The sequence below is a fragment of the Tupaia chinensis genome, unplaced genomic scaffold (genome assembly GCF_000334495.1).
Source record: "Tupaia chinensis unplaced genomic scaffold, TupChi_1.0 Scaffold000159_1, whole genome shotgun sequence".
NCBI lineage: Eukaryota > Metazoa > Chordata > Mammalia > Scandentia > Tupaiidae > Tupaia > Tupaia belangeri.
Genome location: NW_006159630.1, coordinates 5282446 through 5294585, shown reverse-complemented (window position 1 = coordinate 5294585; position 12140 = coordinate 5282446). Strand labels below are relative to the sequence as shown.

At 51.0% G+C, this 12140-nt stretch overlaps 1 protein-coding gene across 5 annotated transcripts in view; it reads right to left on the bottom strand.

The window, feature by feature from the left end:
* Nucleotides 1–2074: 2074 nt before the first annotated feature.
* The window catches only part of JMJD6 (jumonji domain containing 6, arginine demethylase and lysine hydroxylase), an 11131-nt gene continuing 1065 nt past the window's right edge, over nucleotides 2075–12140 (bottom strand). Inside the window, exons 2-8 of one of the 5 annotated variants that reach the window (XM_006145734.2) lie at nucleotides 11260–11648; nucleotides 10520–10806; nucleotides 9466–9563; nucleotides 8882–8970; nucleotides 7989–8127; nucleotides 6712–6839; nucleotides 2075–5041 (exon numbers count right to left, since the gene is read on the bottom strand). In XM_006145734.2, coding sequence (XP_006145796.1) covers nucleotides 5005–5041; nucleotides 6712–6839; nucleotides 7989–8127; nucleotides 8882–8970; nucleotides 9466–9563; nucleotides 10520–10806; nucleotides 11260–11648 — 1167 coding nt within the window. In that variant the 3' untranslated portion in view covers nucleotides 2075–5004. Of the gene's footprint in view, nucleotides 5042–6436; nucleotides 6840–7988; nucleotides 8128–8881; nucleotides 8976–9427; nucleotides 9564–10519; nucleotides 10807–11259; nucleotides 11649–12140 lie in introns of those variants that run through there. The other 4 variants (XM_006145736.2, XM_006145735.2, XR_003548967.1 and 1 more) reach the window with 4 other exon arrangements.

Here is a 12140-nt window from a genome sequence, read left to right as displayed (position 1 = left end):
CCCCGCCCCGAGGCGGAGTCTCTGCTGGCGCTCCGCCTCGGGTCCCGCCCCCGGGGTGACTCAGATGGTGGGGCACAAGGTCTCTGACCCCTGGGGATGCACAGGCGGGCCTAGGCAGGCCTTATGCTTTGGGGCACAGTTGGACTACCTGAGCTGAGGCTGTTGGAAAACCAGCTTGGAATACTCATTACTCGGGTGCCCTGAGATTGCCATCTTCCGGCGTCCTGGGGTCATTTGAGAGCATTTGGAAATGCAAGTGCAGGTTGAGGGCGAGTAATGCAGGAAGGCTCAGCACAGCCTGCCTCGTGAGACAATGAAGACGTGAGACAATGAAGATGTAAAGCCCGATCACTTTCAGTCATTGCCAATTTCACAAACACGTCCCTAGGGCTTGGATGACTCAGGGTTGCCCCAACCATATTCAGAGGTCGTCTCCAGATGTGGCTGGGCCGGGGCAGCAGCCTTCAACAGGCCTCACTGCAACGTGGCTTCCCCTAAGCCCTGTGTCTGGAATTCAGCTCGGGGTTCTTTGGGTCAAGGTTCCCCCACTGAGCCTTCTCTGTGTAATTCCAGACTTCATGCTGGGTGGAGGGTGGAGGGTGGGTGACCTGACGGAAAGGTAGCCCATCTTTGTTTGTCTAGATCCTTCCAGGGTTCTGTAACTGAGCACTGTCATGTTTGAGGTAAGTATGTTATAACCAAATACATATTCTCCCAGCCAAATAACCACTCTGGTTATTCTAAACAGTCAAGCTTGTGGGGCGCTGTGCCCAGCACAAAGGCAGGTGGTAAAGAACAGGTTCTGGGGTTGGCTTAGGATCATTTAGCATTTCTCAGAAAACTGCAGGACCTGGGGCCACCCACTTAAACCAAGATCCTGGACAGAGTGCTGGTTTTTGCGCAGGAGATTTAAGTCTGCTCCTGCAGGGGCTCCAGGAATGACAAGCGGGATCCCCAGCACCAGGGCAAGAAAGGAAGATCGTATAAGGCTTCTGAAACTCATCAGCCCCGGAGAGGTGTGCAATGGCAGTGTGAGTGATGCTTACTACCGCCTTAAGGCTTTTAGGGAATTTGGGAGCAGCTCTCATAGACCGGCTGGAGCTTTCTGGCCTGGGGCTTGGAAGACTATCACAGAAACCTAATTAGGCTTGTGCTAAAAACCCATCAACCAATCTAAGTCCTTGAGAAGAGTATAAGAGGTTACGAATGGGGAGGTCTGCTTCAGAGGTCAGTGCCTCAAGTCTCGGGGAGGTCCGCGCACATCACCTGAAGTAACTGCTCAAGGGCACTGCTTAGCAAAGTGTCCACTCCAGTCAGCGCCAAAGTGAAAGGACCCAAGTGACCACAGATGGCTACTGGGCACGGCGACTCCACCGCCTGCCTGCAGCTATGCCAGTGAGACGCACAAATGCGAAACAAGTGTCAGGAACCGATCTTGTGAGCTCCTAGGGAGAGGAAATGCTGGTAACCCTCCTCCTTTCCAATTTTCCCAGTAAAAGAAAAGGCCCAAGCAAGCTTTGCCACTGTGGGGCACTGACAACAGTCCAGAACTCTGCCCCCGTGGGCTCCTCCTCTGCTCTGGCTGGACAAGCCTGGCGAGGTTACAGGCTGAGGCCGCGCTTCACTCTGCCGCACATGTCGCAGGCAGTGCGTTCGCCTCAGTGGTAGTTGTCGAGGATGGCCCCAAACTGACGCATTGGGCAGGGTTTGTCTCCGGCCACTGGCTTTTTTATAGTCCCTACTATGGGACTTCCAGCCAAGGGGCTGGGCCTTAGTTTAGTCTCTTAACTCCACTGTCTTGAGTGTATTTTTGAAGGGTCTTGTTCTGCTGACAGACTGCTTCTGTCCACTTTCCAATGAGTGAAAATGAAAAGAAACAGGACAAAGCAATGCAAAAACCATAACTCCAAATTAAGTTCCTTTATTTAAAATGATGAACAAATTTCACCCGAATAAAAGTTAAAAACACCAATCCGGACCCATAGGCATTTCCTGGCGGTCCCCACAGCGAGACAGACCCAGAATCAGGAGACGGCTCAGTGTCCTCTTTGACAACTCAGGAGGCACAGGCGCTCGGAAGAGAGTCCCAGTTCTTCTGTCCTGGCCGGTCGCCTTGGAGAGGCAGGCCAGGGCTAGTCGTCCTCCCAGGAGTCGGTGGGGCTAGACGATTCAAGTCTTTGAACAACAAGACAGAGGAGAGCCACCACCTGGGGCACAGTCATCTAGTTTTACTGCACACAGTGGGACATTAATGTCACATCGTAACAGAAGCCAGTGAGGGGCAGTGCGGATGGAGGACGGCGACTCCCTCCAGAAGCCATCGGCAGTACAGCATACACACCAACGGCGACTCCTCTGCGGAAAGCTATACACCCCTAAAGAACCCACAGCTGCGTGCTCAACATCTACCTCCTAGACAGCACTTCCACACCTCCCGCGAAACGGCCATTCCTCCTTACACTCGTGTCTGAACTCCCAGACCCAAGGCTGAACCTAGAATTTTGTAGAGCCCTTACACCAACTAATGTTCCTGCTGCTCTTCAGTTGAAATACTTTAGCTACTTTACAAAGAAGTCACGTCCCAGTGTAAGCATACAGCCGTAACGTTACTTATGTTCTTCAGTAAGACCTAGCAGACCCGTTCTCGGTAAAGCCTGCCCTTGCTCTTCCGGTCACAGAAACACCAGGCGCGGGTCTACACTGACCGCTGGCCCGTGACCACTGGCACACATATCGTGTGTTAAGCTCATGGGATGGGGCCCTGAGCATGCTGCTGCCCTAGCTCTGGCACCTAGAGCAGCGCTAGGACTCAGCGTGTGGCGAATGTCTGCATCATTAGGAACAGCTTCAGGAAGGGCATGGAGATAGTACCTGTTTTCAGTGGCTCTCCCCTCAAAGGTGTCACCCCAGGAGCACTGATGTGCAGCACTGGATTCTTTGGGTCAAGGGTCCTGGGCCTCCCACTCATCTCTTTCCCACCCTGCTCCTCCCCACCAAGACTCCATGGCTTTAAGATTACCTGTGGTCTTGGAGAATAATCCCCGAAAGCAGCTTAATGTCAAACCTGCCCTTGTTATTGGTGACACGGCTCCCAGTAGGGGCTCAGCTCCCAGCAGGGAGGGAAGAAGGGAAGAAGGGAAGAAGGCGGAGGCCCTGGTCCCACCCGCAGCCTCTCCTGACTGCCTAGCCACACCCCACTTATCCCTGCTGTGCTTCCAGGATGGAGCGCTCAGCTGATGCACGGTGACAGTGGCGGGGCTGCTGACTCTTTGGCAGGGTTTATAAGTCACCCAGGCCCCACAGTGGGGCTGCCAGAAGTGACTGTGGGACACACCAGATGGGCCAGAGCCCTCGCTTCTGGGTACTGCGGGTACCGTGTACCCAACAAGAATCACCGCTAGCATCTGGAGAAGGAAGACTGGGTAGCTAATCTCTTAGCCTCAAATTTCTGCTCCAGCAGCCAGGCCATTGGCTGCTATGTCCCACCATGCCCCCTAGTGGCAAAGAGACTATTTTGGGGCTGTTTTTAAAACAAGTTTTAGAGAAAAGCAGCTGGTCAGAAACTGAGAAAGGTAAGAAAAAAGGGCAAGTGTGCCTAGTGGTAATACCAGGGAGAGGAAAAATGCTTTTTGATGATGACAAGAAAGTCTTTTTAGAAAGCAGAGGGTGGAACACCATCCAAATATTACTACAAAGAGACTACTTATTTAGGCTCTGACTGCACTCACAGCAAACTCAGGCTGGGCCCCCGAGCTGAGCCTCTGGTAGGCGAGGAGGAGCAAGGACCCAGCAGGAGTGAGGCGTGCTGGCTCTGAGGGCAGCTGAGGCTCTGCAGGCCTGCCTCGTCTGGAGTGGGGATTTTAGGGTACAGAAAACTGAACTACAACATGACAGAGGACCGGCTTCTAGAGAAAAAGCCGTGTGCCCTGGTATCAGGAAATAACAACGAACTGTTTGCAACTTAACGTCTGGCAGAGACCTGGGGTCCCCGGACTATGTGTTCTTCAGGAGCACGCTGAGAGGTGTGAGAGGTGGCACCTCAGGACCCTATCACATCCCCCTCCCTCCAGGCTCTAACACCTTTACTTGCATCCCAAGCCCGAAGGTGTTTCTGACCGGTTGTGGCCGTGACAAGCCCTCTCTTATTTTTTATTGAAGTTTAACTGAACTCAGGGACAGGTTAAGGCAAGCAGGTGATCAAGAGGGCAAGAGAAATAACCTGCCAGTCAGTCCCAACATCCTACCAGAGCTATTCAGAAGGGTCAACAGGCCATAGACGAGAGGCCTCACCTGTTGCGCGGCAGGGGCCACCACTCGTCTACAGGCTGGCCCACCAGGACGCCAATCGCCAAGTGCCACTGTGGGGTGAGAACACACCCAGCCCCTTCCCCACTCTGTAAGTAAACAACCCCAAGGTGTCACCCTCCACCACAACCCCAAAAAGACACTCCACAAAATCCGCCCTGAAATTTCTCTGTGGTGACAAGACAAAGCAAGCTAAGACTGCCCCAGGCCGTGGGTGGTGGTGCAGGCATGCAGGCTGGCTCACTGCCACTGAGGGCATCTCGGCTAGTGGTGACCACGGGAGGGCAGTGCACAGCCGACTTCTCACACACCAACACCACTCACTACCCTCCATGGCTCTGCTGCGGGCAGCGGACGTTCCTTATCTGCATCGGGGAGGTGACAGATACAGTAAGACAGAAAAAACGTCACAGCCCCTCCAGCCTTGTGGTCTACTGGCTTGGTTTTAAATGGGTCAGCAAAGAACCTCCTTACCCAACATCACGTTAGCTTCAGCATTTCACTGAGCCGGCCGTTCTAAACTTCCTGATAACCTAAAGTACGCAGCAAAAACAGCACTTGACCATCCACAGGAGCTCGGACCAGAGAGGGAAGATCCAGACTCAAGGAAGACAAGGAGGTGGGAGCAGAAGACGTGAGAAGTGAGCTGGGTGGCCGCCAACAGCTCACGCTGAAGCCCCTCAGGGAGTCTGCATTTGCTCAGGGGTGAGCCCGGCCTCCACAAGTGTCCCTAATCCTGCCAAGGAAAGTACAACTGCCTGTAATGAGCACGTAGACCGTGGGCTGGGTGCACAGTTAGAGGCAACACAAGCAGGACCCCCGGGATCCCCACCGAAGCACTGGCAGCGCTTGCTCTAAAAATTCTTCTTACGAGTTATAAAATAGTAGACCAAGTACTGAAACAAGTCTAAAATAGTAAAAATAACTGTGAAAGGTGAGAAGAGAAACTTGAGTATGGCTGTGGAAGGGACAGTCAAGGTTGAGAAAAGCACATTTTAATTTGATAAATTCACTTGAATCTCCCCATGGAATTCCAGCTAGACCCCAGAGAATGGAGAAATACACAGAAAAGAACAAAGTTCTGACCCTTCCTGATGCAGTTAAGAAAACATTCAGTTGTAAGGAGGTGTTCCCCCAGGGACATCACCTGCACCAGCCAAGGACTTCAGACACTTAGAATTCCTTTTTTTTTTTTTTTTATAAATTATTTGCTATAGTGTGTGTGCTCGCCAGAGGGACAGAGACCAAGAAATCACCCCCCAAGGGGGATGGCCACACCGCAATCCCTTCTCCATTCTCTCAGGACTTTGGGAATGCACAATGCACAAGTGCTTGGTGTGCTTTTTTGTTTGTTTCTTTAATGCTTTATTTTTTAAATAAATAATTTTTTGTTATTATTATTTTTAACTTGACCAGAAAGAAACACAAAGAGAGAAAAGGAAAGTGAGAAAGCAAGCCACCAGGTCTGGGACTTGAACCGTGGTCAGCTGTGTGGGAATCCAGGACCTTAACCATTGTACCACCTGCCTCCCGCACCATGAGTTTTAAGCCGCCACGTCCAAACCGTGGTTGACTACGTGGGAGTCCAGAGACGTAACCGTAGTGGTCACGTGCTGGTCCCTGGACACTTAGGACCCTACCAGGATTTTACTATCTTCTCACAACCTCACTTCACAGCTCAACGAGCACACTGAAGAGAGACCTCTGGGACTGAGAGACCCTGGACGCATGCAGAGTAACAAACTTTATCTTGGGCTATCAACCTGCCCAACACAAACAGATGGCCTCACTGACTTTGAAACTTTCAACTTATTTAAACCCATCTTGTTTCAAAATCCAAAACAAAACATGAAGATGTGATTACACTTTTACAAAGAAAACTGAGTCCTTTGCTGCTGTCCGACTTGGCCTGAGCACTCACAGCAATGGCAAGCTGGAGAAAGACCAAGAGGCCAGGCCTTGGTTCTTCAGAAGGTGTGGGCCGCTTTCCTGATTATTTTCGCCTCTATGTTGCAGATGCCATCTACACATCGGGCGGGGGGTGTCACTGCTTTTCCCCCAAGACCATACCAAGGAGAAGAGCAGTATGGGAAGGTCTGGTGTTCTCAAAAGTAAGAAAATGTCAAGGATATAAAAGGGATTCAATTTTTATTAAATAACGTAAAGGATTTCTTGGCACCACTCCCATACTCTTCCTTTATGCATAAAACAAGGTTAACTTGCAACTGTAGCGGGAAAAGCTACCAGAGCAAGCTAAGTGAATGAGTCCTATTCCCGGGCAGCCTCCCTCTCTAGCTTCTGCGGGCCCTGCCCTTGTCTGCATGACCCACAGGCTGCTGGCTCAGGCTGGCCCCGACCTCGCCGCAAGCTCATCCTTCCACACAGACAATAGCGGAGCGTGGTCACCTGGAGGAGCTGCGCTCTTTGCTCACACAGTCATCCTGGGATGTGGTGTCCCCGTTCCCCATCATGCTACAAGTCCTCCTCTTCTTCCTGCGGTGCATCGTCCCGTCCCCTTCGGACCCAGACTCACACTGGACATGGGAGGAGAGAAAACAAGAATTCAACCCGGAGGCAGCTCATCTCTTCATTAACCAACTCTTTTTTTTTGGAGAGGTTTTTGCTATAGGGCACGTGCGCTCGCCAGACAGACAGACAGAGAGACAGAAAGCGAGAAATCACCCCCCCAGGGGGGATGACCACGTTGCAATCCCTTCTCCTCCATTCTCCTCTCGGGATCTTGGGCACGCTCACACACGCGCCCGGCGTGAGTTTAAGCCACCGAGTCCGGGACGCGAACCGCGGTTGACTACATGGGAGTCCAGCGACATAGCCATTACCCTAATTGCTGGTCCCTTCATTAAGCAACTCTTGACCTCAGAAAACAACATAAATATCGTGCATTCCCTCCCAGGAGCAAAGCAGTCATTTGTGAAGGTCCCATACTTCTGTCTTTCTAGCCACTTGGTTGGAGGTTTCTGGCTCCCTAAGAATCACGATCTTCCCTTGGATGCCCAAGGTCCCTCCAGTGTTCTCAAAAGGAAGGGTTATTTGCTTTCAATCAAGATGTCTACTGTAAAGACATTTTACAGTCGGTGTTCAGAAACTCATTAGAGTTTCACTCCACTAACACAGAGCACGATGTGTACCACCAAAGAGGCCCGGCACTTAACATCTGTAAGGTCTCTTCCCAAGACAAAGGGCGCCATTGGTAGATGGTGTGAAGGAAGACGCAGACATGCTGCCTGCTGAGGGACAGGGCGCTCTCACTCAGCACTATGGCTAGATTTAAGCAACCCACTGGATTCGGCCCGTTTCTAGGCTAACAGGTTACCATCCACGAGGACGATTCTTTCTAGGGCTTTGAGGTCAGCAGGATCAAAATTTGCATCCTGACACTGCTGCTTGCTAGCTGTGTTCTGTCATGTGTTCACCTCACCAAAACCCAAGTAACCTTCGTTAACTACTGAGATTCTCTTAATAACGTGTGTATGCACACACACATGTAAAACTGAAAAGATGGGCAAAGGTCCCCCTTAGCAAAAATGGTGGCAGTTGTAGTCCTTGGAAGACAATGAACACACCCACACTCTTTTCCTGGACAGAAGAAGGAGAAGTTGGGGCTGGTATGAACTGGGTAACCTGGACCTGATGGATCCAGATACCTCTAGGTGAGGACTCACCTCAGAGTCTGAGTCAGAGGAACTGGAGCTGGAGGAGCTGGAGGAGTCACTAGAACTGTCAGAGGCGATCCCTGTGGACTCCTGCAGGTCAACTGAGTCTGCCAGGACTGCCAACTCAGGGTGCTCTTGCTTCAAGATCCTGGGAGCAAGAAATGCCATTGTCAGAGCAGTGACAGGCAGCAGACCCACACACACCAACACAGACTCACAGCTGAAGCACCTGAGAGACGCCAGGTGTGTCCACCCAGATCGGGTGCCATACAGTGGCAAGGGCACACGAACCCCCAGGCTGGGGACAAAATCTCTAATACGTCGCCCCAGTTTTTCTGAAAGGAAAACCATACCCTAGCCATACCGGCACTCTCCTGCCACTTGTGCCAAGCAGCCAGCAGTACTGTGACACGTGGGGTAGGTTTTCTGGAGTTGGCCTTAGCCTTTTTCCCCTTGGAAGAAACAGTTCCTTTTCTAGTTTTTCCCCCTGAACTTTTCCTAGCTAATTTTAAAAAACCTTTCCTTTCCACAGCACAGCACTTAAAGATCAGAGTAGGGTTTGGTTAGGTTCTATTTCTAAGAGTAGAAACGATTAGGCTTGTAAGAAATGAGAGGTCTCAAAACAGACAGACCACCCTCACTTGAAAGGGAAAACAGAAGAGGACTTTAAGAGCAGCAGCTCTCCCCTTCAAGAACCTTATCTGGCACTCACTACAACCAGTGACAAAAGCCCTGCCTTGTGATGAGGCCTTGGGAGTGACCAATCACAGTGCACAGTGGCCTGGGGGGGCGGAGTAGTGGGCCTGAGATGCTGAGAGTCCGTGGAGAACAGAAGCCACCACCCTCGCTGGCCCTCTCAGCAGAGAGGCTGAGCACTGAGCAAGCCAGAATCCCTCTCTTACCCCGAGAGCTGGTCCCTCCAGGTCAGAGTTGGGACACAGTGGCACGGGGTGGCTGGGGGTGGCTTGCACTGCCGCTGCCCGTGCTGTATCTGTTCTGTGGATAAACAGAGGAGCTAAGTCTCCAGGGGAGTCACCTCACTCATCAGAATCGAAGGTAAAAGTTCAAATGGGAACAATGCTTCTGGGTAAGAAAAAGAATGAACCAAAATCAAACCCGAACAAAACGGCTGCTGGTGCTAGTGCTAGCTTTGCAAAACAAAACAAAACAAAAACAAAACAAATGAAAGGAGACACGATCCCAATTAAGATGTTTGATCCCAATTAAGATGTTTCGGAGGAGCGGCTTTGATGGAACATGCAGAGTCTCAGCTTGCCACCTGACAAACACCCTGAGAACTAGCCCTGCCTGGACCCTCTCCTCTACCCACGAGCTTCGCCCTGGCCTCTCCCAAAATGGCACAGGACAGGACAGCAGTTGGCTCTTTCCATTTTATCTCTGGGGTAGGAACAGCAGCAAAGCAAACGACTAAAGGAAAAACGTCTCACCTATACCATTTCCTCGATAGCTTTGGCCTCCCTCTTACCGTCTTGTGCCACACAACAGGGAAGTTGGTGCTGCTGGCAAAATTCTGGGTGATGGCAATGGTGGTGTCAAGGTTGAGAACAACGTGCCACCATCCTCCTGAAATTCAACCAAGGAACAGTTACACAGGTTTGGTCCTACGTACAATCACTGTAAGACTCTGGAAATTGGCGATTCCTACCCAGAGGGCAACGCAGGGCAGTGTCCTGCTCCAGGGACTGCAAATGTGTCAACAAAAGTTTTATTGGAGCACAGACACGCCCAACTGTTCACATACTACCTAAGGCTCCTTTCCCGCTACCAGGGCAGGGCTGAGTAGTTGTGACAGAGACCATAAGGCTCACAGTGCCTGATATGTATATATAAAAGAATTATTTAACTTTACTCATTTTAATTTGACCAGAGAGGGACAGAGCGAGTGAGTGAGCGAGAAGGAAAGTGAGAAACCAAGCCACCAGGTCTAAGACTTGAACCACAGTTGGCCATGTGGGAGTCCAGCACCCTTAACCAGCATGCCACCTGCTAGCTCCATGGTGCCTAATATTTATCTTGACCCTTCACAAAAAAAGTTTTTTAACCTTCATTAATCAAAGCTGTGACCAAAACTGTACAGGCAAAGAGTTCATCAGCTTCTAGAATACCCACCTTAAATAGCCTCACTTTCACTCACGCAGCCTATCAAAGTGTAGTTGCCTGGTGAGGGATTTCTTGCCTCTTAACTCTAAATCACTATTTTTGGATTCAACCCAGCCAGGGTTACAATGTATCAAGAATACAACTTACAGAAACTCCTAGGAGCCACTGTTTGTATACAAAGATACTAGGTAACTCTTAGGGATAGAGCCCAGTATGACCTTGACATACATGAAGTTTACCAAGAGCTGAACAGACAAGCGCTCCCTGAGTGCTTGAGAACACAGCCGCACTTCCTGCCAGTTCATTCACCAGGCAGCAGGCAAAAGAATTTTTCTTTTTTGCCTCCTCTATTTACAACTCTGCTCCAAAAGGACAAATTACTAAAATTTACAAAGTATTTTCTATCTGTTCTTCTATACCTGGTACAAAGACAGTCTCTCCTGGCTTTTGTAAGATTTCCAAGGGTTTGAATTCAGGTGGCCAGGTTGGAAGCTGTGTCCGGGGATGAATAATATTAAACCAGGTAATAGCTTCGTCTTGCTGGTTCCCTCCTTCTTCTCGGGTCACCTTGATGAGCTCCCTGGGAGTGTTTGTAGGGAACAAGCACCAGCGCTTGTGGCCTTGAACTAACGCATTCCAGGCACTGGTTCCCAGAGGATCGATGTGAATCCCGGTTCCAGAGCGTGGAGGCCCCATCACAAACCACCTAAAGGATGGAAATAGCCGCACGTGAAGGGTAATGTAATACACATACACGAAACAGTTGAGTTTTTCAGTTTTATATATTATCTTTATTCTCAAAGCTATATAAGGTCTAATACTCAGAAACACTGAGTGAACTGTGCACAGATTGACTCCTAATAGGAAAAAAAAATTCACAGATGTGGCTTATTGCTGGACTTCGATTATTAAAATTTCCCATATTCATCAGTGGTTCAACTTTAGTTGCACACTCCAATCACCTGGGAAGCCTTCAGAAATCCTGATGCCCAGGTGGCACTCCAGCTAGGGCCCAGGCAGGCATCAGCAGCCCCTGAACTTAATCACCAGCCAAGGGAGAAGCACTCACTGTTTTGGAGAATGTTAGCTGATTGAATGCTGTTAACAAATGCTGTTGAAGGTGAGATTACTTTCACCACTCAACTGCAAGATACTTTACCTGTAAGGGGGCCTTCGCTTCTCCCCTGCATACTGGAAAAGGTCATCAGTGAAAAACTTGGGCACCTTGTAGTCTTCCAGAAGTTTCCTTCTTTTTGGGTGTTCACCATAACTGCTATCAAAGATGTAAAGGGGGCTGTCATCTCTAGTGCTCTCCATGTACTCGATGTAGTACTTCATCTTCATCTTCACCGAGTAGCCGTCGTTATCCTCCCCGCACTTGAACTTCTGGTTCCGGTATTTCCTTTTTAGGCGCTCCAGAGTCCATTTCTCCTGCGCAGACCAGCCCTCTTGGGCATTCAGCAGCACCACGGGCTTGTAAGGTCTTTCATATCGCTCCACGAATTCTTCCACGGACAACTGTAAAGCATCTGCTCTTTCCACATTATCCTGTGGGAATGAGAAGACTGTCCAGTTAAAAAAGTCAGCTGGCAGAGGTCGCCCACAACCAACTGACAAGTAACCAGATTCTCTGACTCCTCCTCGGGAGGAAGAGGCCCCGCGTGCATGTGGGCACGTCGCACCCAGAGCCAGTCCTTCAGGAGACGGGGCTGCGCACCTCCCACTCGTGAGCCTTGACAGCTCTAGGTCCACTAGGGACCAGCCACCTAAGGGCACCAGGGGTGCCTGGCTTTCTTACCGACCGCGCCAAAGGTGCGCGGCTCTGGGAGTGCAAGCCAGCGGCAGGCGGCTGCAGAGAGAGGGAGGCCCTCCCTGGAGCCCGGGGCTCGGGGACGCGGCACTCTGCGGGCTGTGGGTGCCTTTCCAGCTTCGGGGTGCGGCGCTCGGGGCGGGGAGGGCAGCCCCAGAAAAGGTGCGCCGCGGCCTGGAGGTGCCGAAGCCCGGCCCCACTCACCGCCACGGGCGCCGGGCTCAGCGAGA